General features: G+C 40.7%; 2 protein-coding genes across 2 annotated transcripts in view; both read left to right on the forward strand.

Annotated features, from left to right (window-relative positions):
- The window catches only part of MORC1 (MORC family CW-type zinc finger 1), a 96,949-nt gene extending 82,560 nt beyond the window's left edge, over nt 1-14,389 (forward strand). The window contains exons 25-28 of the mRNA XM_073306177.1: nt 2,304-2,354; nt 10,346-10,531; nt 12,085-12,150; nt 13,892-14,389. Of these exons, the coding sequence (XP_073162278.1) occupies nt 2,304-2,354; nt 10,346-10,531; nt 12,085-12,150; nt 13,892-14,062 (474 nt within the window). The 3' untranslated portion in view covers nt 14,063-14,389. The remainder of the gene's footprint in view (nt 1-2,303; nt 2,355-10,345; nt 10,532-12,084; nt 12,151-13,891) is intronic.
- Nucleotides 14,390-17,403: 3,014 nt separating this feature from the next.
- GUCA1C (guanylate cyclase activator 1C) overlaps nt 17,404-18,463 on the forward strand; it is a 45,660-nt gene continuing 44,600 nt past the window's right edge. Inside the window, exon 1 of the mRNA XM_073306162.1 lies at nt 17,404-17,595. Within this exon, the coding sequence (XP_073162263.1) occupies nt 17,404-17,595 (192 nt within the window). The remainder of the gene's footprint in view (nt 17,596-18,463) is intronic.

Consider the following 18,463-nt stretch of genomic DNA (forward strand, 5'->3'; position numbering starts at 1 on the left):
CATATTGTGAAGAGAGTGGTCACTTTGGATGGGCTATTACCAGCAGGAGAGTGAGTTTGTGGGGGGAGGGGCAGAGGGTGAGAGAACCTGGATTTGTGCTGGAAATGGCCCAACTTGATCACTTTAGATAAACTATTACCAGCAGGACAGTGGGATGGGAGGAGGTATTGTTTCATGGTCTCTGTGTGTATATAATGTCTTCTGCAGTTTCCACGGTATGCATCCGATGAAGTGAACTGTAGCTCACGAAAGCTCATGCTCAAATAAATTGGTTAGTCTCTAAGGTGCCACAAGTACTCCTTTTCTTTTTACTTCATGATAAATGTTTGTAAATTTTCATAGTGACCACTGTGTGGAGCCTTTCTTTTCTAAGGTCACTAGTTTGAATCTGCCAGATAGATAATAATTGCAAATAACCTGACAGCTGTTGTATGGAATCATGTGAAATTAGGTGTTCTTCAGTGAACAGATGTCCACATCATAAAATCACTCCTCCTGTTGTTGCTCATATAATATTTAAAAACTGGGGACCAGGGAAGAAGACTCTTCTTAAATACACTGATTTTAATGCATCCAGGTATTTTGTTTAACTGTGTGGTTAAGAATTGGGACAGAATTGTAGGGGTTAGCAAAGTCTTACAAGCTTAGTGTGATGTATTTTAGGTATTTTTTTTCCTATACAGCAATTTTGAATATAAATTTTAGTTTCCAGAGAAAAAATATTGCAGTTTGAAGTAATATGTAATAATGGTTTGCACAATCTCTTAAATATGAAGGGTTTGTTTTATACAATGTTGTTTTAGCCATGTTCTTCGCAGGATGTTAGAGAGACAAGATGGATGAGGTAATATCTTTATTGGACCAACTTCTGTTGGTGACAGAGACAAGCTTTCGAGCTTACACAGAGCTCTCCTTCAGGTCAGGATTTGTTTTTTTCTGTGAATCAGTGCCTAAGCCAGTTGCCACCACATACTGCTAGGAGCCAGGTCCTGCATCCACTGAAGTCAGCAGAAAACTCCCATTGACTTCAGTGGGCTCTGGGGCAGACCTGTTGAGGACTAAATAAAATTGACTTAATAGTGCATATTGACCTGATCCCACAAACTAGGTCTGTAAAAGACACCATTGGTCTCTCCTATTTTTAGGAAGAGAAAATATACCTTTACTCCCACCCTTAGTTCCTTTGAAAACAAAGGGAGATTAAGGTGTGGAGTAAAATACATGCACGGGGAGTAACTGTTAGGTAGAATCAGACCCTAAGCTTGCAATGTTTCTGTCCAGACTGGTTTCCATAAGATGACTTCTTGCTCTCCTCCCATAGTCAGTTTCTCATCTATGTGTTTCTGAAGTTACTTTGCATGGCAATAGGAAATTTATCAGAGAGAACAGGTACCATTCAGAGAAGTGGTAGTTCAACCTCATGCTGTCCCATGTAATTAAAGATTACCCCTGACTTCTAAAAATAGGTAATTAGGTTTGGAGTGGAATGACTTCTTCCACAGTTGGGTTGCTTACCTGCAGCTTTAAAATGGCAATCAAGGATCAAATACCGCTTGCTTTCAGTGTTTGGATCGCTTGCCCCTGACAACTAATTGAGCTTTAAAAATAAATACAAAAAGTTTCTGAGAAAATGCCTTCTGCATATTGGTAAAGTTCTTTGGCATTGCCAGCTAGATGTGCCTACTACTAGGGACAGCATATTGGGAGAAAAGTCAGCAGTTGGTTATGTTAAGTCCATTTACGTATAGGTAGAATTTTCTAACATTTGACACAAAGGAACTCTGCAATACAACGGGTGATGGTGCTCTCCGGCAATTAGACTATAGAGAAGATAAGAAGACCTATTATTATAGCTGGCTAGAGGAGTTCTCCTTTGATCAAGTGATAAAGACCTATCTTCTTAGTACTAGAGGATGGAACGTTCATCAGGTGTGTGTGACTCATCCCATCACTGTTTTTTGCACCTTTATAGAGTTTTTACACCTCAGCATTACCTTAAAGATGTAGGTGAATAACTCAATTGTGAGAAAAGTTTCACTATCCTCCAGTGGGCACTAAAGATTTGCTTTGCCTCTTCGGAGCTCTTGCAACAACTCTCGGAAACCTGCATTTCTCTTCTCCCAGGTCCTCCTGAGCTGGCTGGCTGTCTTACTCTGATCCTTGTCCTCCTTTTTCCTAGTTTCTGTATCTGTTTGTATTTAGCTGCTTATTATTACACAAATATTTCTTCACTCCTGCTAAGCTCATGCATAAGCTTAATATCCTCACTATAAATATTAATTCTGCTTTATTTATAAAAATAGCCAGAGGGGACTTCAGAACAACTGAAGAAGCCAGCATTGTGCTGCAGCCAGGTAAAACTATTTTATGTAATTCATTTGTATTCTAAACTGATGTTGCATCAGATAGAGTAATCTTCTTTGTGTGTCAGTTTCCAAGGAAAAGAGCATTCTTTCAAATATGGTCTTGAATTAATTACCATTTGAGGAGAATGTCTCTCTTGGGTATTATGTACTGCTGGTATACAGTGCATAGAAAAGGTTAAATTTAGGTTAGTAAAATGGGGTTTACATTTTGCCTTCAATTATGCCCTTGCAGTACTTTTGAAGTTATTGCAGTCAGAGGTGCTTATTGGCATGAATAGGCTTAGAATTTAGCCCACTTCTTCTTCTTTGAGTGGATGCAGACCTGTATTCCACTCAGGTGTGTGCAGGCCCAGCTCACCAAAACTAGAGAGATTCATTTAGCAGTACCCATTGGGGCAGTGCTCACACCCTGCCAGGACTACTTGAGGCCTGCACTGCTCCAACTCTCCTCAGTACTTTCTCACTGCCCACAGTTTGAGTTGGAGTGTTCTGTGTGGTATCTTAGCTCACACTTCAGTTGTTCACTCAGAGAGTTTACTCTCAATAGTTTGTATATAGTTAGTAGTAGTACCCTTACTACTACTGTTAGATTACTTAGTGTAATAGTTGGATTTTACCTGGTGCAAAGCCTTTGCTAGGTTTCAAGCACTGTCCCTCATGTAGAGTAGCTATCCTCAAGAGTAATTTCCATGCTCAGTGGTTATTGTGCCTAAGAGGAAAGTGCTCCATTTGCAGATCCTTCAAAAAGAGGATACTGGTGTCTAGAGACTTATGCCTGGCTTAGCACCCTGTGGAGCAAGCCATGAGGCCTACTTTGGTGTTGGGATCCTCCTCAGATTGCCCGACCCCTCAACAGGCTTTGATGCCACCGCAAGACTCTGATTCTTCTCCAAAGGGAAGAAGAGATTGTTCTCCTTCCTGTACACCCGAGAAAGAAGGCTCAGAAAACTGACCGTAGTCACTCCAAGGCTCAGGGAGATTCTTCCTCCTCTTCTAAGAGGAGTGTTGGCAAACATCAGGATTCTTCTAGTACTCAGAATAGAGCTGGGCTGTCTTCCCACTCTCCAGTACCAAGACGATATCATTCTAGCACTGTACCATAGACTCCAGTACAGTCCATGGGGTGGCTGTTGAGTCCGGTACTGACAACATCAGTCTCAGCACCGACCCTATCAACCCCACAGGCTTATCAAGCAGCCTCATATTTACTTTGTCTCTCTATGCTAGACTCACCTGTGATACAGGAGTCCTCAGCTGTGTGGTGTCTTCTGCAGTCCTGGGACTATCAGATTTGATTGCATCAGAATACGGGTTGTTGCTATGATCATCTCCGATGCTGTTTAAAAATCAGACTGCAAAGACAAGATCAGCGTCCATAACAACACTGAGAGATCCATTGTCAGTATCAGTTCCATTATTGGCTCTGGAGACCATTTCAGCTTGTACAGGCAGGAGCTACAGATTCGGTACTGGCCTGTACTTCAATACTGATATCCTTTCCAGTACTGAGTGTTCGTGTTGCCTCAGTGACACCGCCAGTTCTCCAGGCTCTGGCTTCTGTGCCTTCATCAGAACCAATGTGGCCCAGGGCTTGAGACAAGTCCGGGCATGTGATGGCTCCACCAGGGGTGGCTCCTCCGTTCCCTTCAGACTACTTGGAAGATTCCTCGCATTTGAGTTCAGAGTCATCTTCTGCTTCTGTTTTTCTGTCCAGGCACCAAGCTCAAAAGTTTTGAGAGCACCAGGGAGTCCCCATCAGCACTGAGATCAGTACCGTTCTCGCAGTAGAGACGGCAGTTTTTGGCCTGGTTCCTGCTAGCCACCTGGCTGTGAAAAAAGCAAATGCGGTCTTGCGATGCATCAGGCAAGGTAGTTTGAGTAGAGATAAGGAGGTTTTAGTACACTTATACAAGGCACTGGTGAGACCTCATCTGGAATACTGTGTGTAATTCTGGTCTCCCATGTTTAAGAAGGATGAATTCAAACTGGAACAGGTACAGAGAAGGGCTACTAGGATGATCCGAGGAATGGAAAACCTGTCTTTTGAAAGGAGACTCAAGGAGCTTGGCTTGTTTAGCTAACCAAAAGACGGTTGAGGGGAGATATGATTGCTCTCTATAAATATATCAGAGGGATAAATACCAGAGAGGGAGAGGAATTATTTAAGCTTAGTGGACACAAGAACAAATGGATATAAACTGGTCATCGGGAAGTTTAGACTTGAAATTAGACAAAGGTTTCTAACCATCAGAGGAGTGAAGTTCTGGAATAGCCTTCCAAGGGAAGCAGTGGGGGCAAAAGACCTATCTGGCTTTAAGATTAAACTCAATAAGTTTATGGAGGAGTTGGTATGATGGGATAACATGATTTTGACAATGAATTGATCTTTAACTATTCATGGTAAATAGGCCCAATGATATCTATAAGTCTATGAGTCTATATCACTTCCCTCAGTGGCCTTTATGGAACTTTTGGGATGTCCCTCAATCTTCAGGGTTCGATCCTCTTCTGATTCCAGAGAATGTTGCCAAACCCTCCTGCTGTCTCACTTCCTGACGCAACTAGGCTGGAGACTCATACTGAGGTTGCTCCTTCTGAGCTGGTACAGCCTAAGCCTTTATTGCAGGAGCAAACGGGGTCACTTTGGGCCTACTTCCTTCTTCATCTTCCTCACCAGGCAATTGCACTATACCAGATTCATCTTCTGTGCCTAAAGACTTTGCCTTATCAAGATCTCCTTAGGGGAATGCCTACAGCCTTGGCATTCAGGCCGAGTTCATTCAGGAGAATACCCATAAGTTGGTGCACATTCTCCAGTCATCAGTTCCAGGGAGGGTAGCTCTACCTATAAATGAAGCACTTTTGGAAAATGGTATTATGTCCCTATGCAGAGTTTTGAGTGCTTCTATTCATACCCAGCCTCTAACTTACTTGCTTGTAACAGCTGCAAATGAGAGAGTGAAACATGAGGGGATTTAAGTCAAAGCCTAAAGATAGAGTCTAAAAGATTGGATGTAATGGGACGAAAAATGCATTCAACCTTGTCTTTACAAATGTGCGCTGCTAATCTGCAGGCACTGTTATCAAAATATAAACTTCTAAATTAGAAAGCTATGTCCAAATTTAGACAAATTGCCAGAGTCCTCCAGGGAAGAGTTTTTTAAGGCTTTCATTGTGGAAGGTTGTCTAGTGTCAAAGACGTTGCTGCAGTGAGCACTGCATGTAGCAGACACCTCCTCCAAGATTATGTCCTCTGCTGTAACAATGAGAAGAGCCTTGTTACAGAACTCTGACACAGCTCCGGAGGTCCAGCAGGGCATAGAGGACCTACCTTTTGATGGTCAGTTTCTGTTTTCTGAAAAGACTGATGAGATGCTACCTTCTTTTAAGAACTGTTGAGCTACTTTCATTGGGGGTTTATAACCCAGTGATTGAGAGGCCTCATTATGGAGGTCAGCAGCAGCGATACTGTCAGTATTCCCAGATGTATTTCAGGAGTTGGCTTATCTTGCGAGACAGCATGATTTCTCCAGAAAGAGAGACAGTTTGCACAGGCGAAGGCTTTCCAGTTCCAACTAGAACCAACCAGCTCATCCTCTATCAGTCATTTTAACTCTACTACCAAGGGCAGCTTACCAGTTATCAACTTCCAGACCAATTCCCCGCCATTTGGGGACAGACTGCCCTGCTTCTACAGTGCTTATGAAGAAACAACCCCAGGCAAATGGTCCCTGAGTTCTGTGAGATCAGGTTATGCCACACAGTTCCCCCTTCTCACTCCCATAGCCCATCCCTTTTCGGGGACTTGTCTCGTGAGTCACTGCTCCTTCCAGCAGTAGTGATCGCCTATCAGGAGAATCGGAATTCAAGTCTTCCCTTGCCTGGATGATTTGGTTACTGAAGGGGAAGTCCAAAGCACAAGTCTGATGCACATGTCCTCCATCACATCCAGTTCATACTATGTCTCGTTGATCAACTGGGGCTGATTTTGAGCTAAGAAAAATCAGTATTAATTCTGATACAAAGAATCAAGTTCATTGTGCCCCTACTAGACTCTACAAGTTCCAGGGCTTTCTGCCCGATGAACAATTTCAAATAATGCTTCATCTTTGTCTGTCCTTCCAGTTTCACCCTTCAAATATGGCATGCTTATGCCTGAAGTTACTAAGTTATGTGGCTGCATGCACCTACACAGTCCAGCATGCAAGTTTGTGCCTTCGTCCTCTTAAATCATGGTTGAAGTTGATCTATCACCCATCTTCAGCCATTGGACAGGCTTGTCCAAGTGCCACTGGTGATCCTGAGTACCTAGAATGTTAGGCATATCGGAGCAATGTGTGCAAAGGTGTTCCCTTTGCCCATCCTCCACCGACCCGGACTATAGTTACCGAAGCCTCCACAATAGGTAGGGGGATGTGTCTAGGGACATTGAAAGTTCAGGGTTTGTTGGTAGGACAAGAAGCTTCCCTTCATGTCAATGTCCTGGAACTTCAAGAGGTTTACAATACATACCAGGCCTTTCGGGCTCAGATCAAAGGCACAGCAGTTCATGTGCTTACCAACAATACCACTGTATTATATTATGTGGGCAATCAAGGAGGAGCCCACTCTAACCAGCTCTGTCAGGGAGCAAAACAGTTTTGGCATTTTTTTCTAGCAAGGAAGACTCATTCCCATAGCTGCACACTTGTCGGGTGTTCAGAATCAGTTAGCTGGTCACCTCAGAAGGAATTTCTCCCAAATCATAAATGGTCCATGAAGAGCACTCTGCTGCAGTCTATTTTCAAAGAATGGGGCTTTCAGACAATGGACTTCTTTGTAATAAAAGACAAGAACTTCAGTCAGTTTTGCTCTGGAGCTGGACTTGATCCAGGCTCATTAATTGATGACTTCCAGTTGAATTGGAGATCAGCACTGATGTGTGCTTTCTCCCCAGCCCCGCTTATCCCTCAGGTTATACAAAACTGAAGGCAGATCATGCCAAACTGATACTCATTGTGTCAGCTTAGCCAAGAAAAAGTAGTTCTCCAAACTTCATGGTCTATCTGTGTGACTTCCCAGAACTCTTCTCCTCATTCCCTGCTGACACGACACCACAGTCAGATATGGCATCCGGTGTTGAGCAGTCTGCACCTAACGGCCTGGATACTCCATGCTTAGGTGAAGAGGAAGAATGATGTTCAGAAGCAGTACAGCGAGTCCTACCTTCTACTAAGTTTACCTATTTGGCTGAGTGGAAAAGTTTTTCAGTTTGGTCATTGGCTCGGGGAATATGGCCAGTGCTTGCACATATTAGATTAGATTGGATATTAGGAAAAACTTTTTCACTAAGAGGGTGGTGAAACACTGGAATGCGTTACCTAGGGAGGTGGTAGAATCTCCTTCCTTAGAGGTTTTTAAGGTCAGGCTTGACAAAGCCCTGGCTGGGATGATTTAACTGGGAATTGGTCCCGCTTCGAGCAGGGGGTTGGACTAGATGACCTTCTGGGGTCCCTTCCAACCCTGGTATTCTATGATTCTATGATATACAGGACATTTTGGATTACCTGGTATATCTTAAGTCCCCAGGTCTGTTACTCAGCTGATTGAGGGTCCACTTAGTGGCAATTTTAGCATTTCATCTTCCAATCCAAGGGAAGTTGGTATTATCCAGTTCCATGGTAGTTAGATTTCTAAAATATGTTGTCCACCTCTTTTTGCCTATAAAAGAAATTATTCCCTTTGGGGACTTCAGTCTGGCTCCCCTAATACTGGCTCCCCTAATAAGTCCTCTGTTTGAGCCCCTAGCAATCTTTCCCATCTTTCCTTTGCCAAAAGACAGCTTTTTTTATTCCCAGAACTTCCATTAGTTAGTGAGCTGCAGACCCTAATGGCGAAGCCTCCAGTTACAGTTTTTCAAAGGCAAGGTGGTCTTGAGGCCACACCCTATGTTTTTGTCTAACAGAGTTTTCATATTTTCACCTTAACCAAACAATATACTTGGTGGAATTTTTTCCTAAGACTCACTCAAATGTGGACAAGAGGAGCACTTTCTGTCCTTGGATGTGAGACAGTCCTTGGCGTTCTGTGTAGAAAGGACTAGACTGTTCCATGCATCACCTCAACTTTTTATCTCATGTGTAAATCGGATGAAGGGTCAGGTGATTTCCGGATGGATTACTTCCTGCACTACAAGAGGATATGGGGTAGCTCAAGTCACACTTCCAAAGAGGTGATTGGCTCATTCAATGAGGGCCCAAAAGACTTCAGTTTTGTTTCTCAGTGACATTTCTATATTGTAAATTTGCAGGGGCGCTTCCTGATCTTTCGTACAGATTTTTACCAAGCATTATGCTATTTCAGCTGTATCTAGATCAGAGGCAAACTTCGGAAAGCTGATTGCAGTCATTGTTTCAATAGATTCTGAGCCCCCTCTCCTACGAGTACTGCTTATGGGTCACCTGAACGGAATACATGACTGCAACCACTCGAAGAAAAAACGGTTACCTGCCTGTACTCTAACGGTTGTTGTTCAAGATGTGGGTGCAGATGTGTATTCCATGCCCCACCCTCCGTCCTCTCTGCATCAGTCTCTTCAGCCTTGGATTCCAATGCAAAGGACCTAAGGGAGTGTCAGGGCAGCACTGCCTTCAAGAGCCCTGGGAAGGACTGCCAGGGGCCCGAGGGCGTGAGCTCGATAGGTACTGCTAAGCAAAGTCCTCTGGCTTCAGCGTGCTGGGTGTGCGCATGCCTTAGTGGAATACACATCTGCACTCACATCTCGGAGAACAACAGTTACAGTACAGGTAGGTAACGTGTTTTTTTCTCCTGGCAAACTTATTCTAGATTGCCTCTTTTCAAAGAAGTAAATTTTTAAAATACAGTAAGCACTGTGACTGCCAGTGCCCTAACTGTAAAATAAGGGATGCCAATCTTTTTGGAACCAGACATTTACTCAGAGAACTATTCCATGAATTATGTTTAATGTGTCTAATAAGAATTGTTTTGCAGAAGCACAGCTGTAAGGATCAATCCATTTTTTACAAACTAGAGCAGTTAAATGATATAAGAACTATAATAAAGGCAGAATTAGTGCATTAAAGTTAAATTGTATAGGCTCATGCTGATCATTCTTATTGACAAGGGTAGTTCATTAATTTCAGTGGGGATTATTTACAGGAACAAGGGCTAGTCATGTAAGTAAGGGAATGCAGTTTCATATCCTTAGTGCGTTATACAATCCTAATATGTCCATTATCTGTTGTCATTAATGAGAGCTGAGGATTGTAAATGTAATCTTCATGCTGGTTTCAGCTGTAAATAGACACTAACCGTGAGATCTGCAAGGGATTAAACTAATTTCTTAATATCCTCCTATGTCCCCAGGCCCTTTTCTCTTTCCCAAGCTATCAATTCAAGTATCAGTTCTAAGTGAATAAAAATGGGGCTAGAGAGGGTTGGTTGGTTGGGAAGGGGTTTTTTTAGTTCTTAAAAAGCCATTTAGTGAGTCTGGAGGATATACTGAGGATTCCCTTCTCCCAACACAGTAGTAAAATAGCTGAGTGGAACCTGGCTGATTTTGCATACTGCACACTCAACATCTGTTTCTTATGCTAGATAGCTATGTTCTGTGAGATTAAACCTCCCAGAATCCTTCTAGAGCCAAATCATTATTTTCTCCTATTTCTCTTCAAATCACTATTGGCAAATGGACTCTAATTTAAGAGATGCAGCTAGATAAACATTAAATTTTCCCTGACTAGTGACTTTAAATATTACAATAAATTGAATCTAAATCCTTCCTGCACCATCAGCTGTCTCTTAAAGTTCCACCATTCCTGCCTGTATGGGCATCTTGTTTCATATCCTCCATGTTGGTCAGTTTGATGAATTAGTAGTGAATCATTTCTCCCTTCTAAAAGCAATTATAAATGTATATTTATTGTATTTCTTAATACAAATATATCTGAATTGGTTTTGCTGTGCACCTGTATCACCAGGTCATGAAAGACTATTTTGTTCAGCATGAGAGTAAAATACTAAGAAAAATTCAGTCCCTAACTAACCATTCCTGTGAAGTAGCATATGTTAGTGAACTGCAACAGAGACGCTGTGAGATGCAAATAAAAGCTACTCAAGAAAAACTAAAGACCCTTCGGGAGAAGATATCAGAGCGAATTCACCCAGTGAGTGGTATTTAATTCAAATATTTATTATTAATGAGCTTTTGGTATTTTTCATAAGGAAAAAAATACAACTTGTCCTGGATTATCTGTTTCAGACTACAGTGTCTCTCTGTCAGAATAAGTGTCTGTGCACATAGATTTTTAAAATGAATGGTGTTGCACAGACTGGAAACAATCTAGCATTATTCAGATCCCAAGTTCAGTTGGCAATAGGGCAGTTTAAAATAATACCCTTTTACTTGTAAACTGAGCAGTTTTTGTTCTAGAATCATTAACATACAATCTGAAAAACTACTCTAATATGGCTTACAGCAGAGCACAGACACACTCCTACAACTGAGGTGGGTTGGCAGACTGTTTATTGACATACCTATTTCTATTATACCAAACAAATGATTGTATGTTAAACATAAGATTTTCTTTGAAGTGTAGTGCTGCTGAACACTCAGTTCATGTTATTTAACTTTAATTTGTGTAATGTCAAGTGTATTTAATTTTCTGTAACATTAACCAAAAGGCTATAAGGAAGTAATTTAGTAATTTCTTAATATTCTCATTTGTGAAGTATCATTTCTTTTACCCCTATTTTTTAGGTGAAGTGATGTTTTGTCTGTAATGTTTGAGCCAATCCCATAATGAAGGCAACAGTGTCACCCAAATGCTTATATATAGGGTTTTACTAGAACTAAAATAGCACCTAAATAATCCATCTGACAAATTGGAAAATAGCATACCACTTACTCAAGTCCTTGGTGTGAATTGTCATAGCTTCATCGAAACCATTGGAGCTGTGACAGTTACAGCAGCTGAAGATGCTGGAATATTTCTAAATGCAAATATAAATATTGAAGTGCGACAGATCATTTAAATGGCCTTCTGGTTAGACACTTTCTAATTAATATTACAGTGATGAAGATTATAATTAACTCAGAACACTACTCCATCTTCTGTGTATATACTGTTGGTCATATCCTCATCTGATGTAAATCAGCTTAGCTCTGTTGAAATCAGTGGTAGTCCTACAATTGACTTAAATGGAACCAGAATTTGGCCCTCAATGCATCATGTATTAATTGGCGGGTAGGTTCTTGTGCACTGGTGTGAATTGTGCTCTTGGAGAGAAGAAATAGTAACTTGCTCATGTGCTGTATACTAAATTACAGACTTATAGCTTGCCAATAAGGCCTACATGTCTTCATGTGTAAAGAAATTATAAGGCTTCAAAGAATGATAGCAGATTCTAACAGATGAATTTAACATGGGAAGTAGCCAGATCTGGAAGCGCTAAAAGGATATGTGAGAAAACAAAGCTAAGGTACAAATAAGAAATCTAAAAAGTAAAGTTTGCAAGGCACTCATGGTGATTGGAAATAAACTGAATTTGCTCTGGGCTCTCTCCAGGCATCAGCCTGAAACATGGTCATCTTCAGGAACAGTTGAGGTCTTTTTAGTCCAAAGTGTTGCTACTTCTACCTTGGAGAAACCAGAAACAGTATAGGATAAAGAAAAAGCAAAGCAAATTTTCTTCTGATCAATCTTACTTTACTTTACAGGAGTTGTTGATAGAACTCAGGAAGCATTGCCAGTCAGTAAAAAAAAAACATGACCTTTCTCTTGAGGTAGGTGACCTGGTCATTTTCCTGGCTACAGTTAAGATTGTCTCTTGGTCACTGAGTAAATGAGCCAGCTAAACATTCTAGGTGGTATATATGCCCATAAATTCACAGCCTCACGTTCCCTTCCATTGCAGAGGCTAATGTTGCTTTATGTTTTTAAAACATCGGAAAGATTGGTGTGAAAAAGCTGGGATTACGGTCCTTGGTCCCTTGGATACTCCATGATAAATATTTAACCAGTCTTTCCATGCCTACAGTCTTCTAGTTCTGAAGCTCTCCATTATGCTTACCTGGGTGTTACACAATGTCATGAAAGGAGGTTTTGAAACCTTATAAAGGCTCTTAATGTTGTTATGAATTGTGTCCATTTTCTCTGCCACGTGAGTTCACCTAGGGTTACTTCCAAGGAAGGGCCTGACATCATCAGTGCTTGAGTCGAGTTGCCATCTGGTATGCACCTCTCAGGCGCCATGAGAGGTGACTTTTTTCCAGGTTCAATGGAAACCAGCTACAGCTCAGTCATCTTGTGAAATCACTAACCAGACTGCAATATTTAGCTCAAACTTTTATGTAGGAAGGTTTTTGCTAGTGGTGTGGAGCTCATTGGAAATACATTTTGCCTCTATTGTTGCACCAGAGCACTCTTCCTTTTTTTCCTTTATCTGTTTCAAGCAAAAATGCTTCATCCTGACTCTTACAATCACTGTGTCTCTTGAAATTAAAGAACATCAAAATATTGAGGACTGCAAAAATCTGGACCCAATAGTAAATTTTTTTACATCAGGACTGGAGATGTTTAGGTTGGAGCAGTCAGTTGCTTTATCTTATGAAAAAGAGGGGGAAAAAAAAAAGGCTAATGGACATTATTTTTTTCAGTCCTGGCTCCCTCTCTAAATCCTGTGTCCGGAACTGACAGACACTCAGCACTTTGCAAGATAAGACTGTAAATGAGCAACTGGTTCTCATAAATCGTTTATGTATTTTTTATTTTAGGAATTTAGTGAGACTGTAATTAATTAAATTCTGAGCTAATGCTTAAGTTTTGCTATTAAATAGGTTTTCAGTGGAAAAATTGCCTAGATTCCTTTAACACTGGTTTTAAGACTGTTAATGTAAATGCCCTTATGGTATAACACACCGCTGTAAAAATACTCCTATCTTCCCCTCACTGCCTTTCATCTCTCCCTCTCCAGTCCGTCCAAACACCATTGCTAACGCCCATCCATCTTCTTCAGTGGCCATGCTATCCCCTTTGATTCCCTTCAGTGGTCTTGTCTTTTATTGCATCAGATGCAAGCTTCTCGTTCTCTTCTACAGAGTTCTATATAATCACACCCCTACCCCTCTGTCTGTATCTCTGCTTTCTTTTCTCTCTGCTCCATGCTTTGTCATGCTTTGCCACCAGTTTTGTTCCTTTTATTACATTGCCTATAAATCTAGAACAGACTAATTACTTTACAAGGCTGTCTTTTCTCCCAGATCCTTGCTTACCTGCTTCTACAAGCAATCCCTCCTCCCTTCCAGTCACTAATTGCCACGCACACTCCGTCTCCTCAGCTGTGGTTTTTTTTGTTTGTTTTTTTTCAGTTTGCGTTATCTATTTTAGATTGTGTGCTCTTAGGGCTGGGTAAACATAGCTATATTTGTTTGCAATACTTTAAACATTACATAATATTTTTTGTAACATAATAATATTTACAAGGATACTAAGTGCTTATAGATCCATGCATGTTTGTTTTTTTAGGGTGACCATGTAGATGACTTAAAACAAATTGATGGCTATCTCGAAGAGCTCCTTAAACAAGACATGTGCCAATCTGGCATTGTAAGTTTACCCATTGTAAATACAAACACAGCAGAGTTAGGAGAACCTGTCGTGCCATGTGAAGAAATTGTGGATGTTTTCAAGAACTGAGGTGGCTTGGTCTCCACTGCTCATACATTTATACTATCACAACTTTTAGAAATACATTGGAAAATTAATCTTAACATAATATGAATGTAAACTGTTAACAAAGAAAATTATCATGGCTTATGCTTTTGAGAAATTGACCCGGTCAGCTTCTCCTTTGAATTTTTGTGCATTATGCTCTTGAGAAGATGTTTTGTTTTACCTTTGAGCTATAAACACTACTTTCATTTGTTTGATGTAGTAACTTCATAGATACAGACCGACCTGTGTATCATATGTTAGTACTTCATAGTAATAGATATTATTGAAGATTTCCGTTTAGTCAATGAAGATAAAAGACTTTAAAAATGTTATTTTACAGTATCTTTGTTACATGTTTCCGATTATTGGATGTGACAAATACAGTTGTTCTAGAGAGCTTGCAAACCTTTGGCTAATTTATTTATATTTACGAAGGGAATGTTTCTGGCTGTTCAGTATTTAGTCTACTTTTTTCAGGCATTACACAGAGAAACTCCTTAGTACAGAAGTCAATGGGAGCTTGCTTGAGTTGCAAACTCCAGCCTCAACCCTGCATCTGATAGCATATTGGTAGACTGCTGAACCCATATAGAGTCCCATTGAAGGAATGGAGCCCAAGAAAAGAGTTCAGCATTTGATCTATTGGGATTATTTGAAAAATGTTTTTAATGAAAGCTAGTTTGTAATGGAACTTGTTTTTGAAGTCCTGTCTGTACATCTTACACAAACCAGACTAGCACATACTTTCAAGAAACATTTGGCTACTGAGATACGCTTGGACTTCTGGTTTTTACTTAGTTATAATGCTCCAGCACTTTATTTGTCTTATGGAACTTAAATGAAAAGCTCAGAGTGTTACAAAACCAAGCATAGAGTCCACAGAGTTAAATAATAACAATGTCTCATATCTTAATACTCAGCATTAATTTTGGACACTATGGCAAACGTACTACTGAGGAAGAATTTTCCAGTCTACACTGGCACGTCCTTGTTCTTCAAAAAAATATTAACTACAATTAGTCCAGTTTGCTTTAAATTGTACGCCTACCCACTTGTCCCTCCTCACTTCTGCAGAGATTAAGTATGTTCTCCTTTTAATCTGTTTTATAAACTTAAGGTCAGATATGGTCACATCACCTATACAGTAGAGTGCAATTCCTTTGCAGGCTTGAGGCCAAATTTTTGAAAGAGCAACCTTGTTTCGTATGGGTACATCATGTGCTAGAAAATATAGCCATCTGCGAAAGGAGGCTGGGCCTGAGCCCTCTTGAAAATTAGGCCTGTATAGTTTGTGCAGTTGTACAGGACTTTGAAGGACCTCTGCATTTATGTTCAGCCCTGCAGAATGAGATGGATACACCACATTTTTCTCTTGCACTATTCTGTTCCCTCCATTTTGACACACTTTTTGAATTACCTTTGAGAGTTACTGTATAGGTCATGCCTAAATAGCTAAACTATATTAATCAGTTTTGGCTGCTGTGACGTTAAACCATTAACTACTACCACATAACAAGTACTACAAACGTAAATGACCATTTAGGTCTTTGTGCGTAGCGTACAATTGCTGTTTGTTCTTTGTCAGAGTTTGTCTTAAAAGTCATCTCGTATAACAGGTTTAGTCTATAACTGCTCACCAAAATTATGTAAAGAGCCGCATGGGTAAGAGAGATTTAAAAAGAAAGAAAGCAGTGAACAATTATATGCGTTGGAGGTAGTTGTCCAAAGTGTTTTCAGATATCCAAGAGTGGGTACAATAAGTGGGTTCAGATGCTTCAATGGAAGTTGCTATTTAAGTGCAAACTATTCATTTCACTCTTGTAGTATATATATTTAAAAGCCTGGTACTTGCTGTTACAGTCCAAGTCCCATGCAGGGAGATCCAGAGGAGCAGCTCTTGATGCTTCAACATGTTCAGTGATAGGTCTTTTCCTGTGTGGCCTTGTCTCTGTGTAGCGCATAGTGGGAAGTGAAAGGGGATACAGCTCAGCACTAACATAAGGGGCAATAGTATGCTGCAGTGTTGGATAGTTATCTGAAAACATCCACTCAATGTGCAGTCAAAACATCTAACAGAATCTTGGGAATCATTAGGAAAGGGATAAATAATATGACAGAAAATATCATATTGCCTCTGTATAAATCCATGGTACGTCCACATCTTGAATACTGTGTGCACATATGGTCTCCCTATCTCAAAAAAGATATATTGGAATTGGAAAAGGTAGAGAAAAGGGCAAGGAAAATTATTAGGGGTATGGAACAGGAGAGATTAATAAGAGTGGGACTTTTCAGCTTGGAAAAGAGACAACAAAGGGTGGGATATGATAGAAGTCTATAAAATCAAGACTGGTATGGAGAAAGTAAATAAGGAAGTGTTATTTACTCCTCATAACCCAAGAACTAGGGGGTCACCAAATGAAATTAATAGGAAGCAGATTTAAAACAAATGAAAGGAAGTATTTCTTCACACAACCCACAGTCAAACTGTGGAACTCTTTGCCAGAGGATGTTATGAAGGCCAAGACCATAACAGGGTGAGAACCAGATAAGTTCATGGAGGATAGGTCCATCAATGACTATTAGCCAGGATGGGCAGGGATGGTATCCCTAGCCTCTGTTTGCCAGAACAACAGGGGATGGATCACTTGATGATTGCCTGTTCTGTTTATTCCCTCTGGGGCATCTGGCATTGGCCACTGTCAGAAGACAGGATACTGGGCTAGGTAGACTATTGGTCTGACCTAGTATGGCCAGTCTTATGTTCTTATGGTCAACAAGATGGTATAAGCTGACAGTAAATGGTAAGTGAACCAACTTAGGCCATTTCCTCAATGCAAAGCCCCTGTGTATGCAACAGGACAGCTGGGCCCCAGAGTTTAGTGAGAAACTATGCCTGACACACCCCTATTCCTGTGAAATATTGAAACAACTGTTCTACAACTTTTTCAAAATGCCTGAATCTCACCTCATACACACCCTTTTTACATTGGTTTAACTCCATAAACCTTGATGTGAAATCAAAATCTGGCCAGTCTCTCCTCATTGTACAGTATGTCCCAGCACCATGAGCACTGAGTGGGAGGAAAGAGTATCATCGACTGATAAAACCCTTCTGCATTTAAGCTGGGCACTGAAGGTAATCTCACTAGGATGCTATATTTACTTAACTTATATCTGTGGAGACCTGTAAGAGGTTTACAGTAGCTCCTAGATGCTGAGTTAGTGTCTAAATGATCATTGTCGGCAAGCCACAAGAGCTAAGCAGCATAAGCATTTGGATGAATAAGTACTGAAAAAGGGTACTTGGAATGTTTGACACGATGGGAGCCAGTGCATCAGCGGATGATATTAACGCCATGGAAATCCATCACTGGTACACAAAATTTATGAAGGAGTGCCCATCTGGACAGCTTTGTCTTCATGAATTTAAACATGTTCTAGGTCTGCAAGGTCTTACTCAAGATGCAAACAAGTACGTTGAACAAGTATTTCACACTTTTGACATGAATAAGGTAAGGCTTTCCACTTAACTACCTAGCTTGGTTAAAGCCGTGTAACTTGCTGCATCGAATGGTATAGCTCAATGTTCTGGTCACACTGGTTATTTAGACCTGTGGTTCAGAGATAGCAAGAAACTCCATGTGGGTATATTTAAGTAGCCAGAAGCTAACCCTGAACTTTCATGAGAGTTTGCCTTTTTGAAAAATGTCTGTGTACAATCCTTATAGTACTTTCTGAATCAAATCTAGTCACTGAAGACTGAATTTCTAAGTGTGTTTTTTAGAGTGTGTTAGACAGTGGAGATTTTTTCCCCATAAATCTACTTGAAAAAGAGTAATTGTTTGTCTCCGTGCACATATGTCAGAGCTTATGAAGAACTATTAAATATGCTGTTCATTGAATGAAACATTTCTTCATGATGCTGAGTGTGTTGTAAGTTTTAGTTTGAAATGAATCAAATGGGCCTCCAGAGATGGCTCCAGCTGCCCTTAAGGACTTTTATTTTTTCCCCCAACTCCTCAATGTTTGATATTGCAGTGTGGTTGTACAGCAGATGTTACCTGCATCACTGCCTGCTGCTCTTGTTAATTCTGTGCTTCATACAGGTTCCCTCTTATCATAGGATCCACATCCAAAAGAGCTCACCTTCTTAATTTTCTCCTGGGTCTAGGAAGCACCTTGAAATATTGCCTAACCCTACTCCCACTGAAGTCACTCGGGTTTTGGCCGTTGACTGAAATGAGAGCAGGCTTGGGCTCCAACTAGCAACTTCACATAATGAATTCAAAGGCACTCTTCACCAGAAAGATTCAGTGGGCTCGTCCATGCTCACACACCCCTGGAAAAAGCATTCGGACATTCTCTTTCTGTCCCAGTGAA

This window comes from Lepidochelys kempii, chromosome 1, assembly GCF_965140285.1.
Source record: "Lepidochelys kempii isolate rLepKem1 chromosome 1, rLepKem1.hap1, whole genome shotgun sequence".
In the NCBI taxonomy this organism is placed as follows: Eukaryota; Metazoa; Chordata; order Testudines; family Cheloniidae; genus Lepidochelys; species Lepidochelys kempii.